Source organism: Ornithodoros turicata, chromosome 5 (genome assembly GCF_037126465.1).
Source record: "Ornithodoros turicata isolate Travis chromosome 5, ASM3712646v1, whole genome shotgun sequence".
Lineage (NCBI taxonomy): Eukaryota > Metazoa > Arthropoda > Arachnida > Ixodida > Argasidae > Ornithodoros > Ornithodoros turicata.
This window is the reverse complement of record NC_088205.1, coordinates 51,445,655-51,466,668: the sequence shown is the minus strand read 5'-3', so window position 1 is coordinate 51,466,668 and position 21,014 is coordinate 51,445,655. Positions and strand designations below refer to the sequence as shown.

Sequence of the window (21,014 nt, the reverse complement as noted above, 5' to 3'; positions counted from 1 at the left end):
ACATTCCCCTAGGTGAGCTGCGATCCCTGATGCAGAGGCTCACTGTGACTGCCATAGATGATGCTGCGGTTTCTGACTACGTTGACGTTGATAAAGAGATGACGCGTGCGCAGCTATGACTGATGACGGGTGTGATTGCTGCTGTTGCCTCCGATGATGTGCAGCAAGACGGTGCCGATGACGGCAGTGAGAAACAAGGCTCCGACATTGACACTTTGCGTCCGCACTGACATTCTTCGAGCAGCACAACAGCGTGGCTCAACTCTATGCAATTAGCAAACGTTTGCAGGAATCGAGTGCCTACACTACTATGTAACAGCCCGTATCCGTATGTACCCGGTATCCGACGATTTCGCCAGGAACGGCAGCGTCCGGATAAACGGGGTCGACTGTACTAGTAATTTGTAAGGTCGAGTGCTGGGACAGATGGGAACCCCTTTTGATCTTTGTGCTGCTGCGCTGTTACTGTGTGTGTACTCTTGCAGATCATGAAGCTAGTTATTGTTTTTTACTTAGATTTCTAACCTTCTTAGCCTCTTCTTTCACTTGACTGTTTTCTCGTATCTTTTTATATCAGCTGACACGAGAGACATCTTTTAAATTTCTTGAACTCCGGTTCATGAATTTCAAATACTGGTTCATTTAGAACATACTTTTGCTTCGACCCACCTTTTCCCTAAAAGTACTTCAAGAACCATTCATGACAGATTAGTAAAACGATACAACACACAAACATTGTGCTCTTTCATCGGAAATGAATTTTATTTACATTAAAATGCAGCAACCATCATTCATACAGGTCTGGACACCTGAGCAAGCAGCTGGTCCGGTATGTGTACGCGTATATATATTACTGGGATTCATGCTAATAACCCCTGACAAAAACTGAAGGAAGAAAAGTCTGTGCAGGCAGAAAATTTCCGGAGCTCGCTAAAGTTTACCCAAAAGATAAAAGAGGGACATAAACTAAAATACACAATGACAATTACAGTGGCATGATCATTCAGGATACTGATGAAGACGTGAACGAGGCTAAAATTTTTTAAATACACATCCTAAAAAAAAAAAAGGCATCAGCATACTGTGGGTCATCAGCACACAAATGTATAAGTACACATGATGTCTGCGGCTAGCAAGCACATGAGATGAATTTTGTACAGCCCCCCTATTGGCTGATTCCAGGTTTCCACGCCACATCAGCCTGGAACGAAAAAGAAAGCAATATGCTGTCATGTTGCAGATGTTCAAGATGTGCAAAGAAGTGTCATGTGCAATATCAATGTCACTTGCACAATGTCAATTGCGTAGTGCCATGACAGACCCTCACTTGGTATCTATGTACAGTTGAACCTCTACAGGGTGTCCCAGAAAACGTGTCATTGAATTATAATAAAAAAACTACGCCACCTAGAATCATGCGGTCAACAGCATTTGTTCTTATTAGGTTTTTGCCACCTCCTAATGTGAATGTCATGTACTCCAAGTTTAATTATGTAAATATTTGCGAACTGAACTCGGAAATTTGCCAAGTAAAGGTCACTTTTTTACCCCACCAATATGAAGAGCGTGCCGAATTCACTCAGATTCGTGATAATTCACGGTGATACTCACGAGCTATCCCATCGGAAAAAATAGCCGAATATCATGCTTTTCGGAGCACCGGACCATAGCGCGCGATGACTTTTTGAGCGCAATCGCTCGCAGTGCGACGAAAGGAGGTTCCGAAGCCAGCCCACAGAGTGATAGTAGAAAAAGTAACATTTCCTAAAATTGGGAGAGGGAAAGCATTATCCCAGCGAAAGTCGGACGTGATAAGCCGTGCCTGTTTTATCTCTTTCTGCGATGTCGGGGAGAGCTGGGTTTCCAACTTCCTTTCGTCGGACTGACAAAGATTGCGCTGAAAAATTCATCGTGCGCTATTCTGTGCGACCTCCGTAGAGCATGATGTTCGGCTATTTTTTCCGATGGGATAGCTTCTGGATATCCCTGTCAATTATCATTAATTTGACTAAGTTAGACATGCTCTTCACATTGGTGGGGTAAAAAAGTGACCTTTACTAGGCAAATTTACGACTTAAGCTCGCAATAATTTACATAATTAAATTTACGTTACACAATATTCACACGAGGAGGTGGCAAAAACCCAGTAAGAACAAATGCCATTGACCGCATGACTCTAGGTGGTGTAGTTTTTTTTATTATAATTCAATGACACGTTTTCTGGGACACCCTGTATATAACGGGCTTGTAAATACTGGCTCTTTGCTTCGTTAAATAGAGAAATTCGTTAAATGGAACATGCCAAAGGCGGTCAATTTCGAGCACACATTTATTTACCCTCATTTTACCCCCCGAATTTAGAAAAAATATTTCCCGAAAACTTCAGACTCTACTTATAAGAGCATCACTTAAAAAGTCAATACTTGTGCCAGGGAATGAGGAACAAGTCACTGTAATGGTGCGCACAAACACGCGGAACAATGCTGCTTACTCGTGGTAGGCAAAGCAAGGAGTCTCGCCATTTTAAGAGGATCAAAACCCTTCCTGTTAACAACATGGCTAACAAAGAGGCGTGGATAACAGCCGATATCTGTGATCGGGTTTGTGGCTGTGTTGGGCTCAATGTCGCAAATGGTTTTGATTGAGTCGCGGCTGAAGAAACAAATGCAAGCACGTGTAACGGATGACTTTCTACTCTCAGGTGCTTTGATGCTTGCCGGTAAATAAATATTTTGGAAGGAATTATTCTCTTATATTACTGGCATCGCGTAACCACGAATGTGCGGCGAGGCCTGGCGAGTCATGATGAGTCTTCAATGCAGCTACTAGCAGAACCTCGCTAATTTGATCTCGCTTAATTCGAAATTCCAGTTAATTCGAAGGATTGCGGTGGTCCCGTCTTCGTGCTTTGCAATCTGATCGCATAATTTGGAGAAAACTGGCCAGTGTCCCGCTTAATTCGTAAGTTTCCTACCGAATTTCATCAACTTCCATTGGCTTCCAACCCACGCAACGAACGACCTGCCATAAAAACCATGTGCTTTCTCCCTTGCTGACTTCCCTTTCCCAGCTGCCAGTCCCGTGGCAGTGTCCCAGCTGTGCTGCCGTTACGGATTATGCGAATGCGTTTTGGTTTGCTTTCGTTTTGTGCTTTTGTTGAGGTCCACTTGGAAGTTCACTTTTTGCCTGTGAGCTGTGGAGACAGCCTGCAGGTGAAGTACAAGACGCTGAGGATGAAAGAAAATGTGGGGATCATCGCAGCCAGAAGATCTGCAACGTGCTGTAAGCTCCTGCAGGCGATGCAAGCTCGGAGGAGGGATTCGAGTCTTTCGAAGAGTACGCCAGGATAGAAGACATAGAACAGACCTGTGCCACAATCCACAGGGGGGACATCGTTCTGAACATAGCTTGCGCAAATGAACAGTGTGACGGTGGCGTTAAATCTGCACACGCGCAGTCGTTTTTGGAAGATTAAACCAACAGCGCGCATGCAGCGATATGATGGACTTCGTAGCCCGTCTTGAACGAACGGTGATGTGCGATGTCATTTTCCGAAAGCGGCAGACGAAGATAAGTGAATTCTTCAGCGAAAATAAATACATTTTCCTTCACCATGTGCCCAGGTTCGCTTAGTTCGAACGCCCGCTTGATTCAAGATTATTTCGATGCCCAGACGACTTCGAATTAACGAGGTTCTACTGTATGCGCTGCCAACTCATCAAGCACTCAATCAGAGCAGCTCACTTTAGTTTGGACTCCGCTTTAACCAAACACATTTTTGGTCCTCTTTGAGTTTACATTAATGGTATGAAACAGTGTTACATTAAGAAGAAAAATTTTTTTTCAAAGGGAACAAAAATTTGAGAATTGAGGATCTCAGTCACAATGAAGTTTTACTGTACGTACATACATACAATAAATCAAATTGCATAATACAGTAAAACCTGATTAAGTCAAACACCAGTTGAGAACAAAAATAGGCTTAAGTCGAACGCCCACGATGTCCCGTGCACGGCCTGTATTCCCGTAATGTAAATAATACCTGCTTTAGTCGAAATCATTTAAGTCGAAATCACAGCTAAGCCCAACAAATGTTTCGTCCCAGGCGACATTTTTCATCTGTTTAAGTCGAATTTCACTTCGGATCAGTAAACACCACCTTTCTCGTGATCGGCCAAGTTCTTCAAGCCAGCCAACACAATCCAATCCAAGTCTGCCTGATCGAGAGTTGACGGGATCGAGGCTTGCGTGATTCCAAAACTAGCGCGAGACGCTGTGCGTGGGCTAGGCTAGTTAGAAGACAGTAGTGGGGAAATGTTAAAATTTTTGCAAAGGGTTCGGGGGGGGGGGGGGGGGGAATATGTTTATTAAGAAAGGAAGAAAAGAAAGGAAAGGAAGGAAGGAAAGGAAGGCTTTGTAACACACAAGATGTATAGGAAGCAAGGAAAGATATCAGACTATTTCCAGAGCTGTTAGAGCGCAACTGCAATCAGTGGTTTGTAGTAATTGCAGCAGTAGTGGCATTGTTTGTAATCCTTGAAGTACAGTTGAACCTCTCAATAACGAACGTCGATTTAACGAAATCCTCTGTTTAACGAAAAATTTCTGTTGCACGAACGCATCCCTATAGACGCCAATGTATTTTTGCATTCGATTTAACGAAATACATTCGTTTGGTCACCTCTATTTAACGAAATCTCTGGGCTCTTCTGCGCGTGTCTTTCCCCTTCACCACGAAGAAGAGGAGGAGAAACCTTCCCTCTCTGTTGTCCTTAGGCAGCGTTCACACGGGGCAACTTTTTGCAGCAACTATGAGCAACTTTGGAGTTGCTGTCAGCCGGCAACCTCCAGCAACTCGAGTTGCTCCGAGTTGCTGCGAATCGCTCCCGGACCGAAAACTTGAGAAGTTGCTCGTGCATCGGCCAATCAGAGAGGGAAGCATTGCCACGTGACTCCCGATGGCGTTGTGGATTTCGTTCGTGGGTTCATAGGTTCAAATCCTGGAGGTGCAGCTAAAAAATAACTTTTTCTTTTTTACGAACTTCACGGAAACATATCAGTTGCCACTTCTGGACGGCAATAATGATCTATTGGAGCAATAAAACTGACTGAAATTTGATAAACAGCAGCTAAAGAAAAGATTCCACCAGTTCGATTCGAACCCACATTGTCCGGTCGCCATAAGGTTGCTTGTGGGTGGAGCTACAGAGTTGCTGCGTGTGAACGCGGACTCGAAATTGCTCAAAAGACGTTGGTTTGAGTTGCTTCGAGTTGCTGGGAAAAGTTGCCCCGTGTGAACGCTGGCTTACGCGAGTTTTCATTGGTTACTTCGGTTGTCACGTGCTGTAGGCACGAGCGTGCCGACATGTGCGTCTCCACCGCCGGTAATCGTTGCGCCGACGCTGTTTCGAAACCGGCGCGAGGGTCTCTTCGCACCTGTTTTCGGACAAGAAAACACGCATTGCTGACATCTCGCGAAGTCTAATTTGCTTGTGTTAATGAAGACGACAGTACGTTGCGGTTTTGTGCCTTTTCATTACTTGTTTTTGTTCGCGCCGCTGATGCTGACGGTGGTAAAATGGGCATGATGCCGCTGCCATTCAAGGTTCCATCGGCGCAGACGTCTACGTGACATGTACCCGTTTCTCGTTCTTTTCGGCGGTGTACGGTTGTTCTTTCCGGACGTCATGAGCGCAAGTGAACCAACCAAGAAACTTCGATACGCGATCGCGTAGGAGAAAGCAGTCGAGGTCATCCGGAGTTACGAAGGTTATGAATGCTCAGAACGATATTGTGCACAAATTACGCGTTACCTAGCGTTATGTAATGAATAAAGCTTGATATTTTGTGCCCTTCTTACCTTAGTACCTGTTTTATGACAAATGACGTTTTGCGGTACGCGTGGCGCTGGTAGTCCGGCGGCCATCTTTGTTTAACTTGGCGTGTTCCATTTAACGAATATCTCGATTTAACGAAACAAAGAGCCAGCATTTACAAATTCGTTATAATGAGGTTCAACTGTATATCTGCAGAGTATTGTGTGAGTTAAGTTATAACTACAAATAAAGGTGATATTGATCCATTTGTGGACTATGCAACAGGTTAGGGGCCAACTTTTATCACAATTTGGCAGTTGCTTGATAAGTCAAAATACTGCTTAAGTCAAACTAACTGGTTTGGATGGTGGGTGTTTGAGTTAATGAGATTTTACTACAATGGCAATCCTCAGATGACAAACAGCAGTAAAACTAGGGCTCAGCTGCTCAGGGATGGAACCTACCATTGTGGGTGGATACAGAGGCTATGCTGCAGTATTCTGGGAGCCACCACCAGGTGTTGCGTCTGTTCCGTTAGACACTTTGGAAGCAGATCGTCTGTAAAATTGAACAATGCCCCTTAATCATTGTTATCACAATATGTGTACATATTCTCTTCCTCTTACAGTTGAACATACAACGAACATCAATTTAACAAAATTCTCTATTTCACATATTATTTCTGTTGCACGTGCAGTTCTCCATAGAGGCCAATGCATTTCTGCGCTTGATTTAACCAAGTGTATTCCTTCGGTATGCTCTATTTAACGCAGCCTGCAGCACAATATTGCAGCACCGCATGTGCTGGTCCCCATATGAGGGGAGGAGGATATCTCAGGAGTGCCACACGCACTCTATGTGAGGGAGAGAGGAGTAACGTCAACATCACAGCGCATTCTTATTGGTTATTGACGTTGTCATGTGGAGTGACGGAATTGGCAGATCGGGCATCCATCTCATCGCTTTTGCTATGGAAGCCATGTAGTCACTTCCCGTGCAGCTTTCGTGTTGCGATGTGTTTCCAGTGGTTGTTTGAGATTAGTGCAGTCCAAAAACTAAAGCGTTTGTCAATTGGCAAGAAATTTATACACAGCCAAGCTCCTTCACAACGAAATTCAGGGGACCGTGAAATAAATTTGCAATAAAGGTATATTTGTTTAAAAAAAAGGTCTATTATTGGACCTATAGGGCTCCAGCGGGCCTGCGAAAAAAATTCGCTGTAGCGGTATTTTCGTTAAAAAGGCGTTTGCTATAAAGGGGTTTGGCTGCAATAGATGCCGTGTCCAAGGACGAAAACAAAAGCGACGGTGCTGTCCATGAGTTACGAACATTCTGTGCTTGTATCAGAAAGGACGGTCCAGGCTAAACTTTTGTTTTGGACACTCCCGAATGGCACTAAGTACGGCAATGACTTTTGGCTCAATAAAATGTGCCTGATATTAAAGAATAAGAGTTCTTTTTTTTAATTCAGTGCTTCTCGTCGCGAGACAACTCAAGAAAGTGTTTTTCATATTTTCAGCCCGTCTTAGGGCATGACGACATACGCTGCGGGCGTGTTCAACTTAAGAAGGAAAAGAAATATACAGTTGCCGACCCATATTTCCCATAGAGTTGATGTATAAGAACGTTCGAAATTTCGGACACCGTGCAGCCCCGTTGTTCGATTCTGTTTGCCTCTGATTGCCCAACCAGCAAATTTCTCTCTTGGGGTGATGGAAAATATTGGTATCATCCGAAATTCGTATAAAAAAAAACCACCAAACTAAAATATTGAGAGGAAAAAAATAGGCAATGATTGTTCATTTTCCATTCCTCTGAGTAGAAGAGGTCTGTCGTAACGCTTTTGGGTACTCGTTTTTGGCCAACGGCTTGATTAAAAAGGCCCAGCACATGCTGTCCACCCGCAAGTCGCGCAACAGCGCTGTAAAGCGAGTTTCACCTAAAACACAGAGGCATTAGGTGAAGTCGACTTGCGGAATGGTGGTGATGGCGGTGCTTCCGTCAGTGCACAGAGATGAAATGTGGCTTCAGGAAATACGTAGAAGCTGATGTTATCAGGCAGAGCTGGAAGCCCGTTAGGAAAGTATTGACAGCCTACAAGTACGAGGGGCGTTCAAGTCAAACCGGGACTTTCTGTCTCCTGAGTGTACAAATGGCTCCCGCTACTTCTTTTTCATCATTTTCACACGCGACAGGCCTCTGCGTTCACCACGTAGTGCTCCAAAGTTTGTGCAAAACAGAAGACACGTGCTAGACAAGATGTCCAACAACAAGGTGAGCGTGCACATCGAACAGTGAATTGTCATGAAGTTTCTCGTGCATGAAGGCGTAAAGTCATCTGAAATTCACAGAAGACTTCAGGCTCAGTATGGCCACGATACACTTAGCCGCAGCAAAGTGTTTGATTGGTGCAAACGGTTCCGAGAAGACCGTACATCAGTGCAGGACGATCCCGGCCGGGGCGCCTCAGAGCCCAGTGTCAGAGTTCCTGAGAACATCCAACTTGTGGAGCGCCTGATCCTCAAGGACCGACGGATAACATGTCTCGAACTGGCTCGAAAGACGAACCTTTGTGTGGGAACGTTGAACACTATCATTCATGAACACATCCAGTTTCGGAAAGCCGGGCCTCATCACCAAAGGAGTCCTCCTCCTACAGGACAATGCACGCCCGCATACCGCGCATCTCACGACACGCACCTTACAGGAACTTGGCTGGGAGTTGCTGCCACATCCCCCTTACAGTCCAGACCTGGCCCGGCCCAAGCGATTTCCATCTCTTCGGGCCACTGAAGGCGTTCCTTGGCGGCCGCCACTTCAGCTGCGACGACGAGGTCACGAATGCGGTCCGATCATGGCTGCTACGCGTCGGTAAGGATTTCTACGCTGCTGGCATCCAAGCCCTCGTGAAACGCTGGGACAAGTGCATTAGTGCAGCTGGAGATTACGTTGAAAAATAAAACTAATTTCTCGCCTGTAAGTTCATTTTACTTTTGCGAAAAATGAAAAGTCCCGGTTTGATTTGAACGCCCCTCGTACTTAGTAAAGTTGACTTTGAAGCAAAATTCGTTTTTTCGGACTGCTCGATTATTCGGACTTTTGCGCGATCCCCACAGAGTCCGATAAATCGGATGGCGACGGTATTCTATTTAGCAAACTAAGGTATGGTCATTTTCAATTTTGTTATATAGAGGTTCAACTGTACATCACTTACAGAGGCCTTCTGAGCTGTGTAAGTGTGGGAGCACTTTCATCAGCTGTGGAAGCTTCCAAGACCGTCCCTTGTGCATGCACTTCTCCAGCTGACCTACAGAAATGAAAAAAGTGCCTTTGAAACACAAATTAATTCTTTAAGGCAAGTGTCTTAGCAAAAGGCAGTGGCACAGGCGAAGGGTAAAAGGCAAGGCGAAGCACACATGGGTAAAACACGTTTTTATCCCCCAATTTGCATCACTGTCACTTGGCATAAAACCCAGAAAAACCCGAAAACTAACTTGGCAAAGTGCCAATTCAGCCACCAATACGGGCACTGCAAAATTAAGGGTTTATAGACTTCGTTATATGGAGGTTTGGCTCATTCGTTCCAGAATATTTGTTATAGGCAAGCATTAAGAGAGACCAGAACAGAAAATAACCTAGGCACTTGCATTCGTTTCTCCAGCCACGACTCTATAGACCAATTCCAACCGCGAACCCGACAAATGCGAACATCATCAACCCATTGGAGAGTATCGAATTGCTGCCTTTTTTTTGGCTGTGTAGTCAACAGGAACGGTCTTGATCCCCTTAAAACAGCAAGGCTTGCTGGCTTTCCCGCCGACAAAAGACATTGTTCTGTGCCTGTCACGTTTGCGTGCACGTTCCTTGCTCCTTATTCTTCTGGCAGAAGAAGCACTTTTATGAGAAGTGGACTTATAGTTACAGTGAACTTTCGTTAAGTCAAACACTGCTTAAGTAGAAATTTAGGCTTAAGGCGAACACCCCACGATGTCCCATGTACCTGCAGTATATCCGTAATGTAAAAAGTACCTTTTTAAGTCGAAATCGCATAACTCGAAATATCGGCTATCCCAAACGTTTATTTCATCCCAAGGAACATCTTTCATACTCATAACTCGAAATTTCTGCAAAACCCGTCAAAAACACGAATACAGCCACCATGTTAACTGAAGGGGACAAGTGGATCGACTCGTTGCCGACGCAATCCTATCCAAAGCGGGTGTCAAACCAGGTCACGTGACGGCCGCCAGCCGCGCCGAGGGAGACGCGAGACGCGGAAAGTTGGAGATCAGGAACGCGCGTTTTCTGTGCGTGCTGGTGTTGTTTTGGGCAGCATGTCACTTTCTACGTTAAAGCAACGGAAGCTGAAGACCCTCACACTTGCAAAGAAGTGTGAGGTCATAAAAGCCGTTGAAGCAGGTGAGAAATCAAAAGGACAGATTGCTTCGGAGTTTGGGATACCGAAGAGCACGCTATCGACAATTCTGTCGAAAAAGTTGGAAGATTTTGTTGAGCGCCAGCAGTGGATCATGCCTAGAACTAGAAAAAGGCTTCGAATGGGAAAGAACCCAAAGTTGGAAGAAGCTCTTGTACGTTGGATAGGAGTTGCACGCAGCAAGAACATCCCAATTGGTGGCCCGGTCATCAAAGAAAAGGCAACGGTGCTCGCCTTAAGGCTTGGAATCAGCGATTTCAAATGCAGCGAAGGCTGGCTGGCAGGATTTAAGGCAAGACATGGATTGACAGTTCGAACAGTTTCTGGAGAGGCCAAGTCAGTTGATATGAATGTGGTTGAAGACTGGGTGGCCACAGGGCTACAGCACTTGCTTCGAAAGTTCAAGCCAGATGATATATTTAATGCAGATGAAACTGGATTGTTCTATAAAATGCTGCCTAGTAAGACCATTGCCTTCAAGGATGATCCGTGCAAGGGAGGAAAGCTGAGCAAGGAAAGACTCACGGTCCTAGTGGGGTCGAACATGACTGGTACCGAAAAGCTTCGGCTTCTAATTGTAGGGAAATCCACCAAACCTAGATGCTTCCGTGGGATACGTTCCCTTCCTGCTGATTACGAGGCCAACAAGAATGCGTGGGTCACAAAGCTAATCTTCGAAAAGTGGCTAAGGAAACTTGATCGTGTGTACTCAGCGAAGGGCAGAAAGATTGCATTGATTGTGGACAATTGCTCCAGTCATTTTACTGTGGAAGGACTTAAGTCTGTCACGCTATGCTTTTTCTCCCCCAACACAACTTGCTTGTCACAACCAATGGACCAAGGAGTTATAAAAAACCTGAAGTACCATTACCGAAATAGGCTACTTTCGAGGATACTGGTGTCAATGGATGCTGGAAAAAGCTACCAAATTGATGTCCTAGGAGCTATACACATGCTAACAGCTTCTTGGGCAGCTGTTGAACCTCAAACCATCAGCAACTGCTTTAAGAAAGCAGGTTTCCTTGAAGCAGACGTGGTACATGAAGATGAATCAACTTCAGAACCAGAGCTTAGTGACCAGTTTCGTGCCAAGGGACTCCTGGACATGGACTTCAGTCATTATGTAACCTCAGATGATCATTTGGATGTGTGTGCTGAGGAATCCCTTGATGACCTATTTGACGAAGTTTGTTTTGCTCAGGTTTTGCTGCAAAACTATGTGGAGTTAGAGGATGAAAGTGGGGAAATTTTGCAGTCCCTACAAAGGGTTCAGGGCTTTGTAAGCAGAGTTATGTACACAAAGCAAAAGAAAATACGAGATTACTTCCAGAGCTGTGAAAGCATTGCCACATCCAGCACTGATTGGCATTAAATGTATTTTGTGATCAACGGAATGGTGAAAATAAAGTTCACGCTATAAGGCAATTGATTAATCAATCTTACTGGCCAGTGCAACAGTTTTGAGAGCAGTTTGCAACAAACCTTAAGGCAGGTTTGATAAGTCAAAACTCCCCTTAAGTCAAACTAAGATAGTGGATAGTGGGTGTTTGAGTTATCGAGAGTAACTAGAGCCGGAAGTTTTCGGGAAATATTCATTTCTACATCCGGGGGGTTAAAATCGGGTAAATAAACATTTGCACGTGTGCAAGTTCACTGAGTAGACTGTGCTCTCAGTTTCACTTTGAAAATATACCAAGCTGACAATGAAAGTTTCTCTATAATTTAAAAATGTGTCAAGTTCATTAAACAGGGAAGTACGACTGTGGTGCAACTTACTTTTTTGATGGAGGCTCCTCAACTGACTGTACTTGGCTCATGGCTGCAGTTCTCCTCGTTGGCCGTAACATACGTAACATCACTACTTGTTCGTTGCCTGCCTTGGCTACTGCTGCTCCTCCGCTGCACAACACGGGCAAAATCATTATGCCAGCAGTGGCTCCTACCCTTCTATTCAAATCACTGCTCAACATTCAGAGGGAGAAGCCCTACACTGAATGATCAATGTTCTGCAAACTTAGCCACAGGGTAGCATTTTTGACTTCTTATTCATGTTGGATGAATGGTGGAAAAGACAGGACAAGATGTAAACAATGTGAGTGATGAGGTATTCCTCAGCCCTCCTTAGTCGACAAAACACCTTCTAGGTCTGTCACTGAGAAGGTGGGGAGTCTTTCAGGAACGGGGGAACCCCCTCGAAAGTTGCCCTACGAGCTTCACCGTACACTGCTCAATAAATGCTATGTTGCCCTACTTATGCCTATCATGTGCATGCCCTATAGTGTCCCATAACTCTTTCACTTCTGGAGGTTCTCCGCTTGATTGCTTGTAATAAATTTTGTCCATTCATTTTTTGCCTTTATTGTCAACTTAGAAAGCTTTGATTTGGTGACGTCATTGGATTTTTCAACTTTACGCAGATACAGGGATGGAAGTGCCTCAAAGCGTTCTGGTGTAAGAAAACTCAAGTTTTGGCGCAGCTTCGCACTATGCCATTGAAGGGCCTCGGGCGTGCACGGATACTCATTTACGATGTGGAATGAGCGTTTTTCACGTTTAGTTTCAGTTGAATCATGTACAGGACAATTTTCCTCTCAATTTAGAGGCACGAAATCGGGAAGCCGCGAGGCCAGCCTACCGTAGCCGCTTCTGAGGAGTCAGTGCAGAGCGGGCGTGATTTGCATGTTTCGTGATTACTTTTATACGAAATATGCATGCATGCATGCATGAGGCTGGGATAAAATTTCATGCACCCCTCAATCATCTACAGAGAGGTTTACTTTCTGTTCTGCCGGGCAAACGACGCATCATATCACCTGTCAGTATCATGAGGCATTGTCCAGATCCTCATTCAATGCGCAGCCTGCTATGACGACAGTGTTGACTTTGGTATATCACGGTTTCTGTTTTTGGTTTGCTCCCGCGATCATGTTCCGAATTATGTGCAACACTGACAAAGCGAAAGTGCTTTATGTGGCTGTTCCTGGACAGACTTCACGAAGACACAGTGGACGCGAGCCACGCCTAACATTGTGTGAGTGACTGAAGGACCGGATTGGATGGATTCTTTCAATTATGTATTCGAATTATTATCATTGCATATACAGGGTGTTTCACCTAAAGTGATAAAAAATTCGAACTGGTGACATACCTGCCGGAGGATTGTGGGACTTTCGGCAATTATACCTTCTGGAAACTTTTGCCACCATTGAGGAAGGCTTTGGACAATTTTTAATTGCGGGAAATCTAGTTTTTCTCAATTGAACTTTGAAAATTGCCAAGCAAACCTCACTCTTTTTTTACAGAAGTATGAAGTCCTCCACGGATAACAACCAGACCCAACAAAAACTATGCACAGTATCGCAGCAAAAATACTCTAAAAGAGTTAGTAGAAATTCCGCTTTAGCCCGCCTGCTTGATTGTCCCAAAGAAGAGCTCAAGAAAGGTGCGCGGAGAGGACGCGTGGCTAAAGAGTAATGTTTGCTTAGTGTAATTCTCAATCTGACGCATATCTGCTTCTTCATTCCCGCAGTCAGCTCTGTTCATTTGCGCTTCTGAGAAGTACGGTCGATGAATGCTGTATGACTGCAGCAGCTCACTGTGACCGTATGGCCAAGGAGAGTGCTCTTTTTAGCGCGTCAGACAGGGGCATCATGAGTCACCCCGAAAGCAGGCCGGCATTGTGGCCGTTATCAGTCAGGAGACTGACGGTTCAGTGACGAACAGTCATAGTAGCGAGGGTAAATTACACGTGTTCGCCCCTTGTTGTGCAGGGAATACTGGTCATTATCATATAAATGAAATGTCATTAACTCACAAGAGTTACATGCGGAGGACACTGGGAGGGAACGGTTCCCAAGAAGAAGGGTCATAAAGCGGTAATGTCCTATTAACGAGGTTCGACTGTATACAGTCGCTGTCCGATTTTTCGGACTCGGCGGGGATCGCGCAAAAGCAGTTCAAAAAACGCATTTCACTTCAAAATAAACATTACTAAGCACTAGTAGGCTGGAAAAATTTGTCGATGCTTTCCTGACCTGCTTCCAGCTCTGCCTGATAGCATCAGCTTCCATTTTCCCGAAGCGACATTTCATCACTGTACACTGACAGAGGCACCGCCATCATCGAGTCTGCAAGTTGGCTTCACCTAACACATGCGTGCTTTAGGTGAAGCTCGCTTTACATCGCTGTCGCACGACTCAGGGACAGACTGCACGTTTTTGAATCAAGCTATTGGCCAAAAACGAAGACACAAAAGCCCTACGACAGACCTCTTCTACTCAGAGGAATGGAAAATGAACAATCACTGCTTTTTTTTTTTTCCCTCTATATTTTGGTTGATTGATTTCTTTTGATACCAATTTCGGATGATACCAATATTTTCCGTCACCCCAATTCGCTGGTTGGGCAAACAGAGTTCGAAATATTGAGCGACGGGGCTACACACCGTCCGAAATTTTGGACATTCTTGTTCATCAACTCTATGGGACCTGTGGCCGTTCCGCGAACAAGTCCGAATAGTCGAGGATGTCCAAAAAATCGGACAGCTACTGCATATAATATAATATAATATAATCTTATATGTGCTTGCTTTTGTTTTTTCTGTTGCGACTCTATAACAGTCGTTTGCGATGTTAAGCGCAACCCAATTGCGAACCCTGCGGACGCAAATATTGCCAACACAATTTGGGAAAATATCAGATTGCACCCGTTTCCTTGGCTGCGCAGTCAACAGGCTTGCTTGCTTCGTCCAAGACGAGTAAGCGGCATTGTTCCGTGCCGTTAATAAGTAAAGATGTCCCTGACATGCCAGCAGCGGGCCAGCTGGCGCTTCCGAGCCGATGCCTAGTCCGGCGTTCCTGGGCAATCTCTTTCGAATAAACCGTGGCACACATTCGTATGTTCGAATTACCAGGCTTTTCCCCACATAGAAATACGTTTGGCTTTCCCGGGGCATGAGCATCAGTTCCAATTGTCCGGATGTTTGAATCAAGAGATTTCGAATTAACGGGATTGCACTGTATTAATGAGGAAGATTTACACAGGGAGGGAATGGTTCTCGAGCAAAATGGCCATAAAGAGAGGATGCCAAATTAACGAGGTTCGACTAATTCCACTAACGTCTAATTAGCGCCTAATTTCTATGAAGCAGGAACCATATCCATTCATGACCCATACTTTGGACAAAGCTTCGCATAAAGCTTTCCGGAGTACATTGTGTGTAGGGCAAGTAGAAGACAGGCGGCCAATCTCTCTAATAACGTGATAACTAAAGAAAAGAATGGAGCCGTTAAAGGATCATATTACTGCAAAGTGTTAGGGATACGAACCCCTGTTGTTGCTCCTGCAACGTTGTGCCACCAGGTGCTGTAGATTGCAAAGTTGTTGCCTCTGTGGGAACTTCTGTTGGCACAGTGGTTGTTGCAGGCATAACCTCCAAATTCATTTCCATAGAGCCTTCTTCGGTTGGTGCCCCCTCTACATTAACAGTGTCATCCATGGCTGAAACGGTTACTTCCTGGACTTCCAGAGACACTGAGTTGTCAGGCAGTGGAGCTGCTGCATTCACTGGCTGGACAGCGGGGACGGCGGGTCGCATCGGTGCCGGTCGCCGAGCTGCGGAGGGTCGCTGTTGCTGGCGTGCCAGCTGGGGCCGAGGCCGCCTGCCGCCGTGCACTCCCATGTCAATGCCAGCATTCTGCAATCACATTTATTGCAAAGTTATGCACGGATGGACCTTGGAGCATCATGCCCTTCGAATGGGCAGCACCTGTCTATCACGTAATGACTGCCTTCCTTCCTTTCGCTTCACAGGTTGTGCTTTGTGGCTAGACACCAAGCACCTGCTTAGTGTAGATGCCTTACATCTGTGCCCCACTCCACCCGCATTACCGCAAGAGTCACAGTAATGAAGATGAAAAGGCAGAGCCCTAACTGTAAGTGCATTGTGTGACAACGGAGTTTATGGAATCCCACATCTTAGAGTATAACATTACAAATCAAGATGCCAGATTACCTGACTGTTACAAGAGTTCGTCGATTACTAGCATGAGATGTGGAGCCTGCGTACACAACGAAAAAGTAATGTGTGTACACGTTTCCGTTTGCTTTCATGTTCACGTCGTGATACCTAAGTTGCAGTTGGTATAGCGCATCTAATTTGTATTCTATTATTGACTTCAGATGCCTGAACAAAGCCTGATTAGACTATCAACACTTTTAGAACTCCTCTTAGGAAGTCTACCTTCCATGTCACCTTATGAAATGTCCTACCTTCGGAGTTGGGAATATCAGCTCAGGTGGCAGGTAAGTTTTCACGTTGGGCATTTGTAACTGAAATTGGATGCCAACAAATAAGCAAAAGCACAGCTCCATTCAACACATAACACACACTCTTCAGTGTCTACAGTTATTTTACAGTAGTAACTTAGAAAAATATATGACACTCACTTTGTCTGGCAATGTGTACAGTTTGGAAGGCAACACGGGTTCTTGAGGGAAATCTTTCAACACAAAGCTGGTGGTTTTTGTCATAACAAGACCCAGTGCCAGGTCACACACTGCATACAGCTTCTGCTCGCAACATGGGTAAAAAATAACAACTATGTTATAAGAAAGAAAGGAATACAATGACAACATACTGAAGGCACAACAAACTACAGTCAAACCTCGTTAGAACGAAACGCGATATAACGAAATTCGCGATAGAGCGAAATAATTTGGATTCCCCGGCAGAGGGCCATAGAGATCAATGTATTTTATCTCCCGCTACAACGAAATACTTTTTAGCCGCCTCCTCGATACAGCGAAAGAACGAGGTAAGGTTTATGACCCCAAAGCCGATTTCAGGGTCACGAAAACAAAGGGCGCAAGCTGCGCCCTGTTCCCGCGGCGAAGGATGACACGCGCGATTAGTGTCGGGAGGAGTCTGGTGCCTACAAAAGGAAGTCTGAGTCATGGGAAGGTTTGGAATTTTCCTTCTGAAGTTCCTCCTTTTCACGCTGGTTTTGAACTGTCTGAAAAGAGTACGAGACGCGAGGCGCCAATGCGCGCGTGTGGGATACACTTCGTTCGCATGGTTACCTATGTGACGAAATCAGCCAGATTTTCTTGACGGGGACAAACATGTTGTAGCAATGAAGAGCCTTACGGAAGACGCACTGTCACAGGCGTGCTTGGAAGGTGTGCGGGATCGCGACACGATATGGAGAACGCTTCGGAGGCTTTGGCGGCGTGCGAATAATGCGTGACAGCGCATCGTCTAGGCACGACGCAGGTGCGAGTAACTGGCTATTTCACGCACGAATGGAATACCGTAGGTGTTGTTTGGCTATGTATTTGTAGTTGTAATTTTTCAAGAAAAACTTATCCGTATCGTAGCGGGAGTTATCGACGCTTATGTACAGTACGCGCCCTCGCGAAGATCGCTATTCGTGACCTTCAATTCGATACAGCGAAATGTTCGATACAACGAAAGAAACTGCGGTCCCCGTGAGTTTCGTTATATCAAGGTTCGACTGTATGTATCCCATGTTGCCGAACAATTTTATATGTTGTGCAATAAAATGAAAAAAAAATAAGACAGACTTCATGTGACATCAGAGACATCACACTCATTGTCTTAACTACAAGGGACAACTCCATATTGCTGTAATCCTTATGAAATCATGATTTGTGATGCAACTTGAAGATCAAGGCTTAGATGTTCTTTCTTTGCATTTTCATTGCTATGGATTCAATGATGTGCTTTGCAAGTATGAGCATCTATTGAAACGCATAGCTGATCGATAATTAGGAGAGTGTGAGAACAACATGTAAGTAACATGTAGTAACATGTTGAACGCGTTCTTTTGCCACCCTTGGTGCCTTTTGCAATGGTGAAACATTGACAGAACGGCGCCTGTTATAGTGCACTGGCGAGAGTCGTCAATTTCGGGGAGTTTAGGGTTTTACCAGGTTTAACCCAAAAACACAAGGCTCTACGATTAAAGAGGAAACTGTACAGGTGCTACACAATCTCACCCCAATCTTCATCGTACATATATGAAAACTCTCTACTAAAGCTCTACCCCTGAATAAGGCACGAAAAGGTACAGGAATTTTACCACCTGTTCTTTGTTACGAACTAAACCATAGCTGCGACGGCAACACTTACCAACTGAGCTTGTCGGTCATCAGAACATTGACTGTCCCTCGTCTGCTTAATATTCTCAATGAGGCGCTTGAAAAAGCTGAAGCTGTAGTTCTCATTTTTGGTGATCAAGGGCTCCATGAGGAACCATAGACACCTGCGATAAAAATTAAAATGGCCCTTAAATAAAAATCCTGTAAAAAAGTGTAGTGAGCAACACTCACTCTTTAATCTCGTTGAGTGCTGGCACGTCGTCGTACGTTATTAGGCATGGGTTGTGGGCCAGTAGGTGAATGGCATATGGAATGATGTAGTCCGGTAGAATTGTGAATAGTTTCACTGGAAGTGCACAACAAAAACTGAGTGAGGCGACTAATATACGGGGCGCTATTCAGGATGTCTACCAAACTGCAGCCTTCAAATTTCCTGACTTTTCCATGTTTTCACTGACTAGGTATCGAGCGAGTTCCCTACCCAAAAGAAAAGGGGACTTGGTGCCTCCTGCTACATTTTCATACAGGTCCGTCATAAAAGTTATCCCTAAAAAAAAAAAAAAAAAAAAAAAAAACTGATCGTGCTGTGTGATTTGCGGAAGTCACTATCCGCTCATCCGCGTACTTGCAGATATTTAGGTCACAACGTCTCCACTTTAATTACGTAACGATTAGCAGGCCAATTACAACCAGGGTTGTAACGGGCGCTAATCATTGTGGCGATATGTTGTCGCTGCACTATGGGGATGTACAGATCTCTCATAACACTTATCCCTTATTGAGTATTAATGAGGTTGCCCTACTTTTCTGCCTCCGTGTGACTATGACGTGGAAATATTTTCTACTGCCGCGAATACGGGAAGCTATTGACGCTTAATCGCGGTCTTCACTAGGCCCAACGGTAGCGACGAACTGGTTCAACTAATGAGTGCTTACTGAAATACAGGGTAAACACAGTACCTGTGGTGATAGGATGCTGCTTAAGGTAATCCCTCCGCTTGCTGATGTTGGACAGAAGGTACTGTTTAAGCTGACTTTTAAAGGGACGTCTTTCTTCCATCCCACCCAGAGCAAATATGGCCATGAATTGCAGTGGCAGTCGCATTGAGAACAGATGCTTGTGCAGTTTAGCTGCAAATTTATCCCGCACATCCTCACATTCGTCCTGCCAAAGAGGTAAAGAAGTGCACTTGCGTTAACTTAACACTGTTTCTCTTTCTGGTGGAGCTACTTACCCTCAAAACGAGGGCTAGCTTCTGAAACTGCTCGTGGGTAAGCACATCTGCATAGGCAGGGCAGCAACAAATTTTAAGAATACAGGTAGCTGCAGCATATCGAAACCATGACTTCTCTACTGCACTGTAAAAGGGAAAGAAACAAAATTTGTCAAAACCTCTCTCCTGTGCTGCGGTGGTTCTGTGATTAAGACAGCATCACAAACGAACACTTGTAATCAAACTTAACCTATACTGAAAACTACAACTGTAACCTTTAGATGTTCACTGATTTTTTTTACGTAGAGCTCGGTCATTCTTTGCAGTACATATGGGGTGTCATGAGCATGGTCGGCGAATTCACTCATGATGGCAATCACCGGCATCTTTCACCATCACATACTTACCAGTTGGGAACATCCGAATTCAGGAGATTTCAAAAGCGGGAAAAGGGGGGTACATTTGTTGGCAAGTGGACTTGCTATGTTATATAGGAGAAAGCCGATGTTGGGAGGCTTTTATTTGCACATGTAACAGGGGCGCGCTTGACCCCAGCAGACACATCAGGCACAAGTTTTGCAGCAACAGACTTTGCCCTCTCCAAGAAACTATCTGGGTCTCTAGCTGTGACGAGGCCATGACACTTTCTCAATAGAACGTGAAGACACGAAACTATGTCCCTGTTCTCTTTGCCATACTCAACTGCCTCAGATTCGGGACTACTAGTTCACCACTGCCTCAGTAACGTGGCTAAACTTCAAAAGCCCATCTGGACTGCCCAGGAGTGCTACATAGTAGTTGTTGAACAGTTAGTTAACAAGTCATTCTAAAAGTAGATTGCATAATACGTCAGAACCATCAGTTACAGTTGTACATCGCTGTCGTCAGTTACATGAACAGCGACTGCAAACACTTTCCGTTCAGCGCGCTTATCATGAGCTCTGGTGCGCGGTTTCCCATTTCACCGACAATTGCAGCCGGCTTAGTTCGAGCACACATGTGCAGCTTCGCAACGTCGGGAGTTGCGAACACGGAGGAGAAGGGCCCGCACGGGTAATATTGTAGTCCGGCCCTTGTCTCGATTTCGGAAAAACTGATGGAGCTAGTACAGCTTGTATTTATATTTAAGGTGGTTCTTGTTGCTTTGGCTAGACACGAATATGGTACCCCAGTTTCAGTGTACCTGTCCTCGCGTCCTGTGATAATCTGGGTTTACCGGTAGCTGGGAGGTTCCAGTCGTATGCGTGACCTTGCTTCCGGTGGGTGGGAGGGAGGGAGGGGAAGGGGTGTTTGCTGTTCAGTGTTGTATTCAGACTTTGGAATCAGGGTCTCAGTTGGTGGGGCGGCACTGCACATGGATGGATGGCATCCTTAAGAAGCAGGGTTGACCTTGATGCTCTCGTGCTATTAGTTTTGCATCGCAGGTGT

General features: G+C 45.1%; 1 protein-coding gene across 2 annotated transcripts in view; it reads right to left on the bottom strand.

The window, feature by feature from the left end:
• Nucleotides 1-741: 741 nt before the first annotated feature.
• LOC135394462 (sister chromatid cohesion protein PDS5 homolog B-like) overlaps nucleotides 742-21,014 on the bottom strand; it is a 96,833-nt gene continuing 76,560 nt past the window's right edge. For both annotated transcript variants that reach the window (XM_064625197.1, XM_064625198.1), the window contains exons 23-33: nucleotides 19,608-19,731; nucleotides 19,333-19,537; nucleotides 18,604-18,718; nucleotides 18,404-18,536; nucleotides 16,699-16,821; nucleotides 16,522-16,581; nucleotides 15,579-15,946; nucleotides 12,028-12,150; nucleotides 9,031-9,123; nucleotides 6,281-6,374; nucleotides 742-1,201 (exon numbers count right to left, since the gene is read on the bottom strand). In XM_064625197.1, the coding sequence (XP_064481267.1) occupies nucleotides 6,302-6,374; nucleotides 9,031-9,123; nucleotides 12,028-12,150; nucleotides 15,579-15,946; nucleotides 16,522-16,581; nucleotides 16,699-16,821; nucleotides 18,404-18,536; nucleotides 18,604-18,718; nucleotides 19,333-19,537; nucleotides 19,608-19,731 (1,417 nt within the window). In that variant the 3' untranslated portion in view covers nucleotides 742-1,201; nucleotides 6,281-6,301. The remainder of the gene's footprint in view (nucleotides 1,202-6,280; nucleotides 6,375-9,030; nucleotides 9,124-12,027; nucleotides 12,151-15,578; nucleotides 15,947-16,521; nucleotides 16,582-16,698; nucleotides 16,822-18,403; nucleotides 18,537-18,603; nucleotides 18,719-19,332; nucleotides 19,538-19,607; nucleotides 19,732-21,014) is intronic.